This window comes from Thamnophis elegans, chromosome 11 (genome assembly GCF_009769535.1).
Source record: "Thamnophis elegans isolate rThaEle1 chromosome 11, rThaEle1.pri, whole genome shotgun sequence".
NCBI lineage: Eukaryota > Metazoa > Chordata > Lepidosauria > Squamata > Colubridae > Thamnophis > Thamnophis elegans.
The window spans coordinates 24357859-24376445 of record NC_045551.1 but is presented as its reverse complement, the minus strand read 5'-3'; the positions used below and the strand labels follow the sequence as shown (position 1 = coordinate 24376445).

The following is an 18587-nucleotide window of genomic DNA, read 5'->3' as shown; positions in this document are numbered from 1 at the left end:
GAAACAAGATAGCAATATTATTTTCTTCAATACTTTAACTTAGACCAGTGGTTCTCAACCTGTGGGTCGTGACCCTTTTGGGGGGTCGAACAACCCTTTCACAGGGGTCACCTAAGACCGTTGGAAAATTGCAAAATTACAGTTATGAAGTAGCAACGAAAATAGTTTTATGATTGGGGGTCACCACAACATGAGGAACTGTATTAAAAGGGTCATGGCATTGGGAAGGTTGAGAACCACTGACCTGGACAAACATCAGAACATCACAGTTATAGAATTTGATTCTGTGTTAAGAGCATCCTCTTTTTAAAAACTGAAAATAGACACAAACATTTTGTATGGCAAGAAAATAAGTAGAATTGTATTACAAAATTATCTCAAATATTTAAACTTTCTTGCAGTAAGATAAATAAAATCTTACATTTAAAAGACTAGCAATCTGAAATAATAATATATATAATTTATAGCTATTATATAAAGTAATTAAACATAATTTATTTATAGAAATAAACTCCATATTAATATATTCCTGGCAACACTAGCTGGCTTTGCCAAGATGGGAAACTGACAGGGTTCAGTTTGACTAGAACAACTGTAGGTAGACTAGAAAATTAAAATCCTGAAGAATAAAATGACAACATATTTTCTTTATTTGCATTGTGCAATATATCAAAAGTTTGCTTACTGTTTTGTTACTGATCTTAAAAATATTTCGCATTTTTATGGCATAATTATTTTCATGCAACTTTCAACAAAATAATTTACCATGAAAATATTTAAAATGATAATTGACATGATTATCTCATTAAAAACAGGCATAGGTAGATAGCTTTAAAAAACACTTGATATAATTATAATTGAATTGAAACAAATGCACATAATTACTTTTGAATTATATGAGAATCATACTTTTGGTGTTTGATTTCACTTGTTGGCTCCTCTTAATGCTGCACGTATATAATTCGCATTAGTAGCTTGCTTAAGGGTCCTTGTGTCATATTTCTTGGTCATTGACTGAAACATTATTGTGCTGTTTGTTCTGATTTCCATTCATTGCCAACCTGAATATAAATCTAATGGGTTATTCTAGATTTGTTTCTCTCGTTAGTGAAGGGAGAAGTCATAGATCAATAACACAATTAGCATTAATCAATCTGTTAACAATCATAAAGAGAATCATAAAGGATTGTGAATAGGTGTTGGATAGTTTATATAATCTGAATGCACCCAATGATTTTCTATATACTAGTGGACTATACTCATGTTAAATTGTTAATAGTTTATAAATACTTTCCTTAAGTTTTATTTTAGCAATATGTATTATCTTTTTAATTTGGAGTGAATTGAAGGGTAGTCATGCAAGCATATGCTCAAGACTCAATTAAAAGTATTCAGACGTAAATTTAAGTGTGTGTTAAGATTTCAATAGACATAAGTCACATTTAATATATTTGTATTAGTAAACTGGATGGACTGATTTTTTGTTCACAGATGTAAAAATAGTTTGAGTCTTCCCTTAGACTGGAAATTGGCTTAGTTACTTAGGGTGGTCACTGTCACTGTACATTGTCGCACAGCTCAACTCAGCTCACAGTATTGTTGATGAAGAGAAAATAGGAAGAGGGAGTATTATGTATTCTGCCTTTATTTATGCTTTACAAATGGAAAGGAGAGGATAAATCCAATAAATAAACCTTCAGTGTAACTTATCTTTACTCTTTTCCATGTTGTAGCTGTGACGTTACGTGAAGATAGTACTAGAAGATTGGAAAGGAGATCCAGGCGAGTCTCAGCATGTCTGTCCAATTATTCACTGGCTAGTGACAGTGGCGTATTTGAAGCTTTAAGCAAAAGGTCAGGTTGTACAAATATCTGTAAAATGGAATTATATTTAATTCCCCTTAAAAATTCCCCTCAAAAATACTTGATGAAGATCTTTTTATCTTCTAATGGATAAGATTAATGGCAAATAAAATCTTTTAACATGTGGCCGGCATGACTAAATGCTGAAAGCGCACAGAACACTGATACCTTCCCACCAAAGATGGTTCCTATTTTTCTACTTGCATTTTTACATGCTTTCGAACTGCTAGTTTGGCAGAAGCTAGGACAAGTAATGGGAGCTCACTCCATTATGTGGCACTAGGGATTTGAACTGCCGACCTTAGCCACTAAGCCTCCACATCCCTAAGCTTTTCTACTGTACCTATTTAAAACTGGGAATAGCACATGCCTCAATGTTTAAAATTATTTTTGATGCTTGTCTTGTATATCTGGGCATCAACATACTAATTTTTTTTTTTTTGCAAAATAACCATATATGGTAGTTGCCAGTAAATAAAGTTTAGATATTAGGTTACCGTATATACTCGAGTATAGGTCGATCCGAATATAAGCCGAGGCACCTAATTTTACCACAAAAAACTGGAAAAGTTATTGACTCGAGTATAAGCCTAGGGTGGGAAATGCAGCAGCTACCGGTAAATTTCAAAAATAAAAATAGATACCAATAATGTTTTTGAATATTTATTTCAAAGAAAAACAGTAAACTAGCTCTGTAAGTGGAAAAGAGGGTCAATAAAAACAATATGGTATCAACAATAACTTTAAAAGTACAAAAACCTTAGCTCATTCAGCAACCAAGCTAAAACACGAGTTAAAATCCTTCAAAACTCATAGGCTCATAATATACATTCTACCAGTGTCCTGCCTGTGCCCATTGAATATACAGCCTGTCCTGTGTCCATTAATTACAGCCTGCCATTGCCCATTGAATAACATATACAGCCTGCCTGTGCCCATTAAATATACAGTAGCCATTGTAAAAATTTGCTCTGGATAACAAATTATTATCACACAATACCGGTGTATTCAATGAAATACTTCACTCACCTCATCTCCATGCAGTTTAAATTCATCTCCCTGGAACACTAAGTTCTCTTTTTATTTGCTAAACTGTTGGACTCCTACAGTAGCATGCAGCTTCATTTTCAGACTTTTCTCTATTGAATGATGCCAAATAAAACTTAAAAAAGAGGAGATTTCTGCAAAGTTTGTCCAAATGTATGCATGTACAACATACCTGTGTTAAAAATTCTTCTCTGACACACACACACACACACACACACACACTTATTTCTTGGTTATCCCAAAGGGCCACAAAAGCATCCCATTGCCACTGTTGCTTTCAGCATGTTACATTCCACCATGGATATCTTTAAAGAAAGAATTTGAAACTAATAAAGGATGTGCTGTCCAATTTCTTAAATGAATTATATTTGGTGTAAATAAAATGAACCCTGAAACAATTACGTTGGCCATTGATGTGTTTGACCCTTCCCTTGGGCTCAGCTTGGTCATCTCCTACAGCTATCAGTCTTTTGCATACGTGGATACCAAAAGAACAGTTTACAGATAATCCTTATTTAGTGAACATAACTGGGACTAGTATCTTGGTCATTAAATGGTTGTTAAATGAAACTGTGACTGGGCTGAGGATCCTATTCAGTTTTCCTTTGCTTTACAGGTCTTTTTCACCATCATTATAGCTGCAAACAAAACAATCACTAAACAAGGCAGCAGATACAAGGGGGTAATTCAGTCCACCTCATCCCTTTGTAAAACACCCCCCACCCCCAGCCGCTCCTCAGCCCCACCCGTTCCCAGACACCTGATGAGTCAGCACTACTTTCCCAGATGGGGACAGCGCACCCAACGCTTAGGTAGTCCGAGAAGAAGCGGGGAAGGGCCCCACTTCTTCTTCTTTCCACCCCACCTCCGCAGAAGGAAAACTCAAAGCATCACGGCGATCCCGGGAAAAAGAGGCGAGCCGGGGAGCGGCGGCATTTCTCTCTCTCTCCCTCTCTTTGCCGCGACCTGCTGCCGGCGGGCAACAAGGACGGCCACCCACGCCGCAGATCCACGTCCAGCAGGGAGGAGGAGGAGGGAAACCCACCCACCTGTCAGCCACGGGAGAAAGGAAGTCGGCGAGCGGAGGAAAAGACGGGGGAAAAGGAAGCTCGGCGGGTGAAATGCGGTCCCCGCCAGGATCTCACCTCGCCCTCTTAGCCTCCCCACCCTTGACACACATGCACGCACACGCACCCTCCGCCTAGCCCGCCAGAACATTCCCGGGTGGGAACAGCCGGGGGTGGGGGGAAGAGAGAGAGAGAGAGACGCGATCGCGTTCCCAGCAGTCCAGAGCAGGAGGCGCTTTTTTCCAAAAATAAACACCGTGGATCATCTATCTCAGTGTTTCTCCACCTTGGAGACTTGAAAGTGTGTGGACTTCAACTCCCAGAATTCTGGGAGTTGAAGTCCACATATTTTCAAGTCTTCAAGGTGGAGAAACACTGATCTATCTAATTAATATAATTAGTTATAATTAGTTGGGAGGGAAAAGCGCTTGGTGCAAAGAAGGACTTTCTTTCAACCAGCGGAACCCCCTGGCGCAATCGGGCTGCGATTGGCGGCCGTCCTTGCTACAATCCGCGCCGAGCTCTGATGAGGGGGAAATTAGATTCCGGCTGATGCGGCAGGGGCTGCGCTGGTGGGGACGGGTGGAGGGGATGGGACTTGGAGTCCTACCATCTTGGCGAGTGGGGAGTCTCATCCCACCCCGCCCCGCCCGTCCCCGCCAGCGCAGCCAGGCTGCGATCGGCGGCCGTCCTTGCTACAATCCGCGCCGCCCGCCTCATCAATGGGGTAAAGTCCTTACGTCCAGCTCTCATGCGGGCGTAAGGAAAGTCCTCTCTTTCCCCCTCATCAGAACACAAGCCCGGGAAGCGAGTGGAAGTTCTCTGCGCGACTGAAACGGAAGCCACGGCAGGAGAGTGAGGCTGCTGCCGGCCATTTCACCTCGCGCAGAGAACTTCCACTGGGTCCCGAAATGGAGGAGAAAAAGGGGCGCCCCTTTTTCTCCTCCATTTGGGCAAATTTTTCACTGACTCGAGTATAAGCCGAGGCAGCTTTTTTCAGCCCAAAAAGTGGGCTGAAAAACTCGGCCTATACTCGAGTATATACGGTAATCACATGTGGACTTATTACATGCCATAGAATTCAACAATGTCTTTTAAGATTTGAGTTTGACTAAAGTTTGTCATATAATATAGAAAGCAGAAGAAGGGTTTTTTTTTGTACTTATTAGCTAGTATTATTGTAGTATTATGTAGTAGTAGTAGTAGTAGTAGTAGTAGTAGTAGTAGTAGTAGTAGTATAGTATTATTATATGATGACAGAGTACTACTGTAGCGACAAGTTATTAATTTTTTAAATTCTTATATAGAAATGAAGATGTTGAAGAATCACTTTATAGTGATGGTGTCACTAATGAAGAGCCCAAAGTGCAGGTTGGATTTCTGTGAGTATATATGCATTGGTCAGTACTAATTATATGACAAAACAGACAACATTTTATTATTTTATTATAATCATATTATATTGTATTATATCATATTATATATGATTTCATTATATTTATTATATGACTCTTCTATTATTAGTTTCATTGTTTTTACATGAGGTTTTATATTGTGTAAGCCTCCTTGAGTTGCCATGTGTGAATAGGTAGCAATATAAATTCCCTAAATAAATAAAATAAACATTTAGGAACATTTGTGAGTAGTGAATGTACATCTTCTGGGCTATCTTATCATTGCTACTTTAATTTTTTGGGGAAAAAAGTATGGGGCTAAAAGAAAATCCCCACCTAGCCCAGAATATGGTTTGTTTTATGGTTTATCACATAAATACTATCTTTAAATGGCCAAATTAATCAGTTCCCCGGATTTGTGAGAATGACTAGAATTGCTTATAAGTTCTGCTAGCTATACGTCTGCTAAAATGAAGAGGCATTTTAAATTAAATTAGTAATTTTAAGTTGTTGCTATTTTAAAGTTTATATTGTAATATAGTGCTGTCATTATAGCAATATGATTCATTATAAATATATGATATATCAGTTATATAAAAACAAAAATAGGCCTTATATAAATCTTTATGGCTTGTATGTTTGAGAATAGAGTTAACAGTTACCTTGTTTTTCAGGCATGACAGTGGAAGTGAGTGTCTCCTTGTCCATGTGTTGCAGCTGAAGAATTTTACTGGCTTTGCCATGAAAGAAGGCTGTAAAATGTACGTTGAGATTGTACATTATTCTAACACTGCCTTTTTAATCCTATCAAATGTCAAGATATGTGATTATGCACCATCAAGTGACAATTGCATTTCTTAGCAACAGAAATTCTGGTCCAAATTGTGGTCATAAGTCAAGGACTACTTGTAGGCATCCAGAATTGCCAGCATTTGTATCATATTGATTACCAAATATTATTGCTTTAGCACATGCAAAATAATTACAGGCCTTTTCAGTGCAATGCTGTAATGATCATTTTAAAAGATAAAAAGAAAACGTATTTATATATATTTCATATATTTTATTGATACTTCTACTATATAGGAGTTTTTCCTTTTTTTCCAGACATGTGAGAATATACTTACCATCTGTTGAGTCAGGCACAACAACCACATATTGCTCTAAGGCTTTGGAATTCCAGGCTTCGTTAATATTTAATGAAGTCTTTCAGATTCCTGTACAATCAAATATCTTAAAACTCAAAGCGCTGCAACTTTACATTTGTTCACTTGGCCAGCACCAACAAGAAGAATTATTGGTAAGGGATTCCTTTCCATGAAATGTTCCAGAATGGTCAGAAAAACCCATTTCAGGGTTGAAGCAAAGGTTTCAAACTTAACACAGATTTTTTTTTTTTTGAGCTGGAAACATTTTACACTGAAAATGTTTTACATATCCCTATCAACATGAAAAATCAAAGTTAATTTATTAGAATTAGATGTGAAATATCATCTCTAGAGAAATGTTAGGCAATGAGGTTACTCAAACAGAATGTGATGAGTATTCCTTAAATATTGATGCTAATGTTTTTTAATTAAAAGAAATAATTTTGCAATAGAAATGTTTTCTATGATACATTGACACATTTTGCATTATGTTCACAGGGCATTGCTCAGATCAGCCTAGCTAACTATGAGAGTGCTAGTGAGATGCAGCTTTGCTGGTATCCTGTTCAGACCTTCATTGGTTCAGAATGTGAACAAAAAAAAGAACAACCTAAGCGTGAAGAAAGTGCTTCTCATTCTGTTGAAAATGAAAATATAATGAAAATGGTATAGTCATATATATTTTTTCTTGTGTTTCTATGCTTTTGTGATATTTAATACTAAAGGAAGATATGTCTGAATGAGGCTATTGACAAAAAGTTGCATTGATGAAATTTCTTTATTATCACTGGAACTGTTTAACTGCATTGATCTTCTGGTCATGCTACAAGTGTGATTATGTTCTGTCTATGCATCCATTTTGAATTTTCTGGTCATGTTTAGGTTATTTTGAAGTGTATGAATCATTCTAGATGCTATATTTGAGATCTGAATTTAAGAAAATAAGCCTATTTGTTCTGGAAACAGTGTAAGGCAACGAAAAAATACAGCAGGAAGAGATATCTTTTGGAATTCAGAATGAAATGGCACCCTTATGAGAATTTCCCAAAGTGTAGAATATATTGCATATTTACTGATTTAAGACCCTTTTGGGCACATATGAACTCGGTCATTGTTACTATGTTTTGAAAATATTAGTTCCAGCTCACATATAAATAAAATAGGAATAATTCAATCTGAACTGTCCTTTCTTCTCTAGGATGCTGTGACTGTTCTTTTAGCTAGGACCACAGCTCAACTGGAAGCTGTCGAGAGAGAGCTTGCAGAAGAGAGAGTAAAACTGGAGTATACAGAAGAGGAAATACAACAGATGGAACAAAAAGAAGATCAAGGAGAAGCTGTGTCAGAGAGGTACCTTATATTGTGAAGAATACATACAATAAGAATGTGCAGACATTGGACAGCCATATATGTCCATCTCTAGTTTCCTAAAGCTGATTCCATTTCTGATGCTTGATATTTTGAAATGAATCCTAAATATATACAATTAATCCTAGCATGACTTTCCCTCTTTATTGTAGGAAGTATCTTAAGTATTTGTAGCTGAAACAGACTTAAAATGTTTTAGCCTTTGTGTTGAACTTAAGAAGTACGCAAATCCATACTCTTTTCTGAGCCAACATGAGTTCATGTATGTTTGAACAAAAATTTAATTTTAAATATAGAATACCGTATATACTCGAGTATAAGCCGAGTTTTTCAGCCCACTTTTTGGGCTGAAAAAAGCCGGCTCGGCTTATACTCGAGTCTACAACTGGATCCGGCAGTGCTGTTGCCTGTTGGAGGAGGAGGGGATTCCTTCCTGCGAGACCCCGTCCAGAAAAATGCGGGGAGCGGTAGCGGAGCCCCGGGGCTGCTTCTGCTCCATCCGCTGGACTGTTTCCTCGCCTGCCCGCCCGCCCGCCCGCCCGCTCATTCATTCCGTTTCCTAGCCTGCCTGGCCACTCATTCATTCCGTTTCCCTCCCCTGCCTGTCCTCGTTCATTACATTTCCTAGCCTGCCTGGCCACTTATTCGTTTCGTTTCCCTCCCCTGCCTGCCCCCTCGTTCATTCCATTTGCTAGCCTGCCTGGCCACTTATTCGTTCCGTTTCCCTCCCCTGCCTGCCCCCTCGTTCATTCCATTTGCTAGCCTGCCTGGCCACTTATTCGTTTCGTTTCCCTCCCCTGCCTGCCCCCTCGTTCATTCCATTTGCTAGCCTGCCTGGCCACTTATTCGTTCCGTTTCCCTCCCCTGCCTGCCCCCTCGTTCATTCGATTTGCTAGCCTGCCTGGCCACTTATTCGTTTCGTTTCCCTCCCCTGCCTGCCCCCTCGTTCATTCCATTTGCTAGCCTGCCTGGCCACTTATTCGTTCCGTTTCCCTCCCCTGCCTGCCCCCTCGTTCATTCCATTTGCTAGCCTGCCTGGCCACTTATTCGTTTCGTTTCCCTCCCCTGCCTGCCCCCTCGTTCATTCCATTTGCTAGCCTGCCTGGCCACTTATTCGTTTCGTTTCCCTCCCCTGCCTGCCCCCTCGTTCATTCCATTTCCTAGCCTGCCTGGCCACTTATTCGTTCCGTTTCCCTCCCCTGCCTGCCCCCTCGTTCATTCCATTTGCTAGCCTGCCTGGCCACTTATTCGTTTCGTTTCCCTCCCCTGCCTGCCCCCTCGTTCATTCCATTTGCTAGCCTGCCTGGCCACTTATTCGTTCCGTTTCCCTCCCCTGCCTGCCCCCTCGTTCATTCCATTTCCTAGCCTGCCAGGGGAAGGATACTATGAAATCCCCAAATCTCCCCACTCCAGGGGTAGGATACTGCAAAATCCCCAATTCCTCCCCACTACAGGGGTAGGATACTATGAAATCCCCAAATCCTCCCCACTCCAGGGGAAGGATACTATGAAATCTACATTCCCCCCCCCACTCCAGGGGAAGGATACTATGAAATCCCCCAAATCCTCCCCACTCCAGGGGAAGGATACTATGAAATCTACATTCCCTCCCCACTCCAGGGGAAGGATACTATGAAATCCCCCAAATCCTCCCCACTCCAGGGGTAGGATACTATGAAATCCACATTCCCTCCCCACTCCAGGGGTAGGATACTATGAAATCCCCCAAATCCTCCCCACTCCAGGGGTAGGATACTATGAAATCCACATTCCCTCCCCACTACAGGGGTAGGATACTATGAAATCCCCAAATCCTCCCCACTCCAGGGGAAGGATACTATGAAATCTACATTCCCTCCCCACTCCAGGGGAAGGATACTATGAAATCCCCCAAATCCTCCCCACTCCAGGGGAAGGATACTATGAAATCCCCCAAATCCTCCCCACTCCAGGGGTAGGATACTATGAAATCCACATTCCCTCCCCACTCCAGGGGAAGGATACTATGAAATCCCCCAAATCCTCCCCACTCCAGGGGAAGGATACTATGAAATCCCCAATTCCTCCCCACTCCAGGGGAGGAAATAAATATTCAAAAACATTATTGGTATCTATTTTTATTTTTGAAATTTACCGGTAGCTGCTGCATTTCCCATCCTAGGCTTATACTCGAGTCAATAACTTTTCCAGGTTTTTGTGGTAAAATTAGGTGCCTCGGCTTATATTCGGGTCGGCCTATACTCGAGTATATACGGTGAATAGCATGCTATACATTTGAAAAATACATATGTAAGCAGTAAATACTTATGTGAACATAAAGAACGCATCCTATTGATTTTGATTTCATATCTGAGGAATCTAGAAACAAAGATTGCATATTTGTTAGAACTATATAGAAATCAACCTTTCTGACCTGCTCTGCCAGGTATATTAAGGCTGTGATTACAACATAAGATCTTTTCAATTATGATGGCCACCACTTGAATATCTTCCTAGGAAAGGCTTATGCCTCCAATTGACTGGTTTAGTTTATTATCCAATATATAAATCTTATTTTCGCTTATATATAAATTTCTCACCCCTTGGTGGCTGATTTTAAATGGTTTGACTGTTCTGATTTTCTCTAAGTTACCTATTGCTCATTTAGATCATCAGTTACTGAATTTCATAAAATAAATCAAATAATCAATAAAACAGTTTAAAATATTTCCTCTGCAGAAGCTGGCAAGCAGAATCAGTTGATAGTGGATGTAGTAATTGTATGCAGTCCAGTTATCACTTGGACTCCTATTGTGGTGAATCATTGCAGATTCCTATTTTTGCCTCTCAAACAAATCAATGTATTTCTGGAAAAATTCCAGCTCCAACTTTAAAGGCAAGTAAATATAACTGTTACAGTTTTTCCTACATCTTTATGAGACTTGGCCTGGATTTTTTATTTAAATCATGAATGGGTATTTTCTTCTTTTTAGGAAAGAAAGTACTATGAATTTGATTTTTATTATAAGTAGGGGTATAGTAATGGATTAATTACTTTAAAATTACTCCCTAAAATACTTGTGCTTTCTTTGTGAACAAACATATTAAGATTTTGATTGTTACTATAGGTGGACAAGGAGACTAATACAGAAGATCTTTTTCCTGAAGAAATGGTTTTGCCTCATAAAAACAGACTAGGCCGTCGCTCCCGTGGTTCTGCATTTGTTCGTAATAATACTATTGTTCGCTCACAGACATTTTCACCTGGTGCACGAAGTCAATATATTTGCCGAGTGAGTAGAAAATTTCATAGTAAAAGTCATTTGGAATGCTAAATAATTCTGTCTAAAATTTGTGTAAATGATCTATCAGCAGAATACATATTTTCAGGAACTTTTCCCCATTAATTAATGCAAGCCAAGCTATCTACAAAAGCTTTTTTTTTTTACTATATATGTGCAATGAAATATCTGGATAATCTCTTTGAAATCTCTTTGAACAAGTCAGTGTATAGAGTTTGCTACCCTGTTCATGCTTGTGCATTCCAGTTCATATCAACTCTAACCAGAATGGTGAAAGACAATGCCATTGCAGATTTTTCAAAAACCTGGATTGTTTTATATTAGACAGTGGGTTTTTTATACAAAGCACGATCTTCCAAAGTGCAAAACATAATTCAGTTAACAAGTATTATGTATTAAGTATTAACCCATAGCACAGGTTGCATTCATTACAGGTAATTTTTGCCTATATTTTGCCCAGCTGTTTATATTTTTCCTTCTGAGGATTTTCATTGTTGTCATAAGCATTGCTTATATCTTCCAGTATCATTACTTTGCTGATGAAATTTTTCATGGGAAAGTTATTGCAGAGTCTGCTTCTGAAAATATCATTCCTTATTTGCGCCACACCTATAGGACAATAGTCATTTTCCTCAGCTGATCAGAGAAAGAGGTTCCTGCAGCTAAGGAAAAATATAGATGGGGCAGAATTGCACCCATTTCCAATTCAATTATTTCATTGATTTTTAATTTGTTTTTTGAAAACAATTCTGATTTTTGTTGTTGTTGCTAGTGATGAATCAATGCTAGACAATACAAGAATGATAAAACTAAAATTTGCATCATATTATCTAAAGGAAATCATTTCAAATTAATGTGGATGATAATAAAATTATTGTTTTTTAACTTTGAATTGTATTAAGATTGACTATAATCAGTGTTTCATATCTTTCTTTCAGCTATATCGTAGTGATAGTGACAGTTCCACTTTGCAAAGAAAGTCACCTTTTATACGGAATACTTTGGAAAGGCGTACGCTGCGTTATAAGCAGGTATTTAATAGTGTGATCATAATAAATGTTATAGATTATGCTCATATAGTTAATCATAAAGACTTGCAATAAGATTGTTCATTATTTGTTGCTGTGTTTTATTTGTCGCATATAACTTTTTTTTATTGTTAATACTGTAACACTTTTATTATATATTTGATTAGACTTCATTACTTTGTGTAAATTATTCTGTCATTGTTAAAAGAAGGCCAGATGATAGCCACGTCTTTTTATTGAGTTAATTATTTAAATATATGTTCAGTAGCTAGATAATGTCTTGAATAATATTGGTATCAAGAAGATTCAAAAAGTGTCTTTGTTAGCTGCCTACAGAAGCTAGCTCGGACATTAGGCTGAGGAAGACAAGTCTTATATAAAACCACAATTGAAGAACAGTAATCCATGCTTTAATATTTTTGGTAAGATCAGTGTTTTTTGCAAATTCATTTTGCAGTTTGCAAGACAAAGAAATATTGCTTATATGCCCAGTGAGAATGCTTAACTGCCATACTGGATACACAGAGAGGAGTTACAAGTTAAGGAAGGCTGATGATAAACATTATGCCAAATATAAGCAATCAGAAATAAAATTTTATCCATCCATGCATCCATTTGAAATATGGATTACAAGTAGAGATACAAAGGATTGTGGTTTTTTTTTACTATTTTATTTTGTTTTCTGAAAAATTATGGAATAATAGTAGAAAATATTTCCTAATACTTTTTTAAATAGTGCATAAAATGGTTAAGAATAAATACATACACCAAATTAGAAATCACATAGGAATAGGTAGACATGAGAGATAAAAATTCAGTTTTTATAAGGCACAATAAAATTTAAAATAAGGATAAATAGAAGCTAAACCTGACAGTAGATACTACCTCAGATTAAAAAATAAAATGGAAAACTTCTGTAATACTATGTATCATGTAACATTATATACTTTGAACCTTGGTTCCTTTTCCATTTTCCATATGTTTATACTATAACATAGATAAACTGTTTTTAAAACAGTTGTATGCTGATTTCTCCTAAAAAGCAGACATTAAAAATGCTTCATTTTTTAAAGTGTATCAACTTGAAGTAAAAAAATTAAAAAATAAATTTAATAACATGTATGAAACTTTAAAATTATGATATGGTTTAATTTATCAATTGTATACATTAGACATATTTTATGAACAAATCAAATAATGCAGTGACTTTATATTTGTAAAATATCATATTTTAGTTTTTCTGAAACTTTCATTTGTCCTGAGTAAAGAGGAGCCTTCTTCCAGTGCTTCAACATTTCTTGAAATTTAATCCAGCAATTTCATGATAAATTCCCGTTAGCTTTAATTGGGATTATGTCAGTGCAAATGTAAGTATAAAATTAAACTAAGAAGGAAAGGAAAAAAGTCTTAATGTAAGACATGGTGAAGAGAATATGTGCCAGCTCCTAATTGTGTATATGTGGTTTAAAGTTATTGCATTTAACCTATAGTGGACCAATTTCTGACTGAACCTAACTGAATCAATTTTCTCCTATTATTTTTGCTCACTATTTTGCAACAGTTTTATACCTGTGAAATAGTTTAGATCCTTACAGTTCTTTCTAAGATGGTTAGAGGCATTGCCATAATTTTTATATTATTGTAGCATTCATGTAGATCATCTTTGGCTGATCTTATGGAAAGGACTTCCCTAGACCTGGAGCTGGATCTTCAGGCATCAAGAACAAGGCAGAGACACTTAAATGAGGAATTATCTATTCTAAGAGAATTGCGGCAGCGTCTGGAGGATGCCCAGCTTAGTGGTCAAACTGATCTGCCTCACTGGGTCATTCGTGATGAACGATTCCGAAATTTGCTGAAGGAAGCAGAAAGGCAGGTATGGAATCATCTGAACATTTAGTACAGCTTGTTTTCATTATTCATACAGCAATGAGATACAGAAATCAGATTTGTAATGTTTAATTTCTATAAATATTTAATAAATTATTGAAGAGCATATATAAACAATGTAACAGTTTGAAGTAATGCTATTGTATCAAGCAAGGGAAAAATAGGATTTAAATTGTTTAGGCAGATTTTTACTTCTGGAAGAAGTTTATTTAGATACCCCCTCCTCCCTCAAAATATAAAATAGGGCATTCTCTTCTCTTTCTCAGTCATTCATATCTGCTGCTAAGTCTACTGGTATGGAACACTCCAGAATAAGATTAAAAAACAAACCATCCTTGGAGTATGTGGAAAACTGCTTCTGCACTTACAAAGAAGTAGAAAATAAAACCAATGTCAAACTACACGAGCACTTATATTGAAATAGTCTGATAAAAATCTGTTTTTATCAGATTTTTAATGTTTAAAGATGTTTTTTAAAATATGTGGAGCTATTTAGAAATCTATTTGGATTCATAATTCTTTTCAGATAATATAAGATAGTCTTTATGTTTGAGAGGGTGGATTTACATCTAGTAATGTATACGTTTCAGATCTACATCCTAAAATCCTAAATAGAGATTTGTATCAAAATGATTATAGGATAGCTGAATTTGTGTTACATTGTTTTGTGGGAGGAGGGATTTTTTACTAGTACTTTCATGCATTTTCATTTCTTAAATATAGCTTTAACAGTGAGTATAATTTTAGTTGTAACAGATCCGCTGGCAAAAAAAAGAGTGGAACATTGAATTTTCCATTGATATAAAGTTTAATAGAGATTTAGGCCCATAGCAACAAATTAGGAAAAGTTGATATTAGGAATGGCTCTGTTAGACAAATTGCTGAACAAATGTCCATTTTTTTGCTGTGCATAATGCTGTCTTTCTATGCATTTTGAAACACAGTGCTCATTTATTTATCTATTTATTAAATTTAAAAGGCCACTCAACTACATAAGATTCTGAGCAGTATGCCATATTAAAAATAGTAAGAGCAGTTAGAAGGATTAACCAAAAAACCTCCATTTCCCCCTCATCAATAAAATGCTATTGACACCTATCCTATCACAAGGCCTAGGTAATAATCAGGTTTTCAAAGATTTGTTAAACATTGTCAGAGTGGGAACTTGATGGATCTCGAGGGCAGGGGAGGTGCTGTTCCAAACAATGGGTACTGCAGCAGAAAAGTTGCAATAGATGACATTTCTAATAGATAATTGTAGATGGGACCTAAAGCATGTGCATTTTGTCCAATCATATAGGATGGGCAGAAATAGTCAAAGATAAGCAGTCCCTTAGATAACCAGCCATATGTCATGAAGGTGATAGTTATGGCACCCCTTCTTCCAGCTGTTACTTCCTTAAAACCCTTAAAGTTACTAAATATTGAATGTCATAATCCACTAAAAATAGATATAATTAAAGGTCCGCTAATCTTCATATGTTTCAAGTTGACATTAAATCTGGAAAATAAAAAGGGGTAGATTGGGTTTTTATTTTTTGTAAGCTGCCCAGAGTCACTGAAAGTGAGTGGATGACCATATAAATTCTCTAAATAAGTAAATAAATCTAGAAAATATTGGAGGCATTGTTGGTAGGAAAAAGCTTAACTTGAGGTTTGAAGTGAAGCTGGTTTTGGATGGGGTGGCGTTTCCCTGGAAAGCATAGTTTATAGTTTGGGAATTTTCCAGGAAACCCCCATTGTCATTGAATTTGCATGTGGTATTTGTTTAACTTACTGCTAGTGCACCAACCATGATCCTTCCTCAACCAGTCTGACCTAACCATGGTTACATGCATCTTGTTTTGCAATGTTCTTTCCTCTATACTGCCCTTCTGAAATGTCTCAAATAGTATGAGATAACAATGTGCAAGATACAGGGATTACATGATACTTGTACTTAAAGATAGCCACTTGTCAGTAACTTATTGAGAACAATTTAAGATGCTGGTCTTGACCTTAAAACTCCATAGCAACTTAGATCTTTACTATTTGAGGGACTCTGGCTGTCACTATGAACCAGCCTAATTACTTAGACCAGTGTATATCATCAGTGTCATACAGTCTTGGTTGCTTCCTAGTGCAAGTCCCAGGCTACAAACTGCACTCTAAAGAAAATGGCAGAAAAGAGTTACCTTATCTTTCGGAATATAAGACGCACTACGGTTTTGAAAAGGCAAATTAAAAAAAAGGTTTTGCACTCTGCAAACCTCATGAAAATGGGCCCATTTTTGTCAGAAAAAAGGGCATGGATAGCCTTTAGGAGGCTTATAGAATGCTTCTGGGGGCTGCGGGGGCAAAATTGAGTAAATATGACCTGTTTTTTGCTCATTTCTGCCCTCCCCAGGCCCCAGGAGCTCTCTGAAAGCCTCCTACAGGCTCTGCACAGCCATTTTGGTGAAGGGGCGGGGTTTCGGGAGGCAAAAATGCTATATTCAGTGTATAAGATGCACCCAGATTTTCAGCCTCTTTTTTGAGGGAAAAATGTGTGTCTTATACTCTGAAAAATACGGTGATTGCCAATTATGCTGATTTTTTTTAAATGGATTACATTGATCTAGTGGATAATGTTTTATATTTCATGTAATTATTTGAATGGTTCTAAGCTATCTAGACTGCTTATTATACCAAGAGAAATTTGTGGTATAAATTCAATAAATAAATTAAGGAATTAACTGCTTCCTTAGACAAGGCAAACAAAATTTGAGCATCGTCAACAACAAGCAGCTGAAAAATTGCTTAAAAAAGCTTCCAAAGAAGTATACCAACTGCGTGGTCAAAATAAAAAAGAACCTCTTCAGGTGCAGACTTTCCGGTAAACTATTAAGAATGGTTTAAATTATTTTGAAACTATTTAATGATAGTTAATGTCATAATTGAAAAGAGCACACCTTTATTTTATTTCTTCTACACATACTATTTCCTTCTAAACATAGGCTACATGGAATAAAAAGTGAAAATGAATGAAAACAAAAGACTTTCCATTTATAGTCTGAAGTGATAAAACCCAAATACGTATGAGTAACCACTTTATTGATCACGAGTACAGCTCTTCTCAGACATGGTACACTTTCACATTTGACTCTGCTATGCATCTGCTTTTAGATATAAGCGGATAAACTATATAAAATCAAATTCGTATCTATAAGTACTAATGAATCTAAATTTTTTGTACATATTTAGCTAATGATATTTTTATGTAAACAAATAATGTCTACATATGCACACACATAAACTTTGCATATTTATGTCATATGTTTCATGCTAATTTTTCTCCATAACGATACAATCAGATACTTTAGGCCAAGACTAACTGAGTGATCCTGAGTCAACCAAGGAGGGGAAATGTAATACCAGCCCATTCCTGCTCCTAGTTCTATACTAAATCTTCTAGTTTTCATACATGCACATATTTGTACACACACCAAAATAAAGATAAACCATTAAAACTATCTGTAGGGAGGGCATTTTGGAATTTGAAGTTTGATTTAATTTTTTTATCTTGCCTGAATTCTTGAAGTCTAATAGATTATGCTTAATTATGCAAATACATTGGGTGCAGTTTCTGAGGTAATTAAGATAGCATCCAGTAGGACTATGCAAATATGGGAATGATTGAGGACAAAACACCTGTTTATAATTTTGTCTAGTCTTATGTTGCTATCTTAGGAGTTGATTTTGGCTGAATGATATAATATTCTGCTTGTTTGTTTGGTAAATGAGTTAATAATTGTACAATATTTTTCCCATCTATGACAGGGAGAAGATGGCATTTTTTACAAGGCCAAGGATCAATGTCCCACCTCTGCCAGCTGATGATGTATAATGAAGTATTTATCTGCCTTTTCTTATTTTAATATGAAGTTATTGAACTACTTAAGTTTATTTTTTAAAAATATGCAAAGATTATTAATATACACATTTTGTAAAAAAAATAAATAGAAAGGTATATATATACTGTGTGTATACACACACACAGACACACACACCTCACACACACACATAGATACACTTATACACATATATTTTTTACTAGTGACTGCAGCAAGGCTTGGGTTTTCCTTGTTGTGAAACTAATTTCTCTGAAAACAATTTATTTTATATTAAAAAAAGACTATCATGTCAGAAAGTGTAAGGGGTGGTTTTTTCTCTCTTTTTTTGCTGTTTATTTTATTTTAAGGGCTGGAAGGCAGAAACAAAGTGAGTTCAGGAAAATTCACTGTATTGTAATTTATTTATAGTAATGTGTTTTCCTTGAAGGAAAATATTTACTTTAAGATGTATTTTAAATGACATAAATTTTGTTACTTGGTGTTTGTCATGCAGTAGAATGGAAACATTGAACAGATTTTGTTTCTGATAACTGAACTGAAAATACTCTAAATTTGTACTTTTTAAATCAGCTTTACTGATTTATATTGCATCATATAATATAATGTACTTCGGGCACTATCTGTAGCTA

General features: G+C 36.6%; 1 protein-coding gene across 3 annotated transcripts in view; it reads left to right on the top strand.

Moving 5' to 3' along the window:
* The window catches only part of WWC3 (WWC family member 3), a 103641-nt gene extending 85598 nt beyond the window's left edge, over positions 1–18043 (top strand). The window contains exons 12-23 of one of the 3 annotated variants that reach the window (XM_032226847.1): positions 1734–1782; positions 5285–5359; positions 6046–6132; positions 6479–6671; positions 7018–7185; positions 7718–7869; positions 10606–10762; positions 10995–11159; positions 12107–12199; positions 13842–14072; positions 16813–16940; positions 17885–18043. In XM_032226847.1, the coding sequence (XP_032082738.1) occupies positions 1734–1782; positions 5285–5359; positions 6046–6132; positions 6479–6671; positions 7018–7185; positions 7718–7869; positions 10606–10762; positions 10995–11159; positions 12107–12199; positions 13842–14072; positions 16813–16940; positions 17885–17951 (1565 nt within the window). In that variant the 3' untranslated portion in view covers positions 17952–18043. Of the gene's footprint in view, positions 1–1733; positions 1855–5284; positions 5360–6045; positions 6133–6478; positions 6672–7017; positions 7186–7717; positions 7870–10605; positions 10763–10994; positions 11160–12106; positions 12200–13841; positions 14073–16812; positions 16941–17884 lie in introns of all 3 variants that reach the window. The other 2 variants (XM_032226846.1, XM_032226848.1) reach the window with 2 other exon arrangements.
* The last annotated feature ends 544 nt before the right edge of the window (positions 18044–18587 follow it).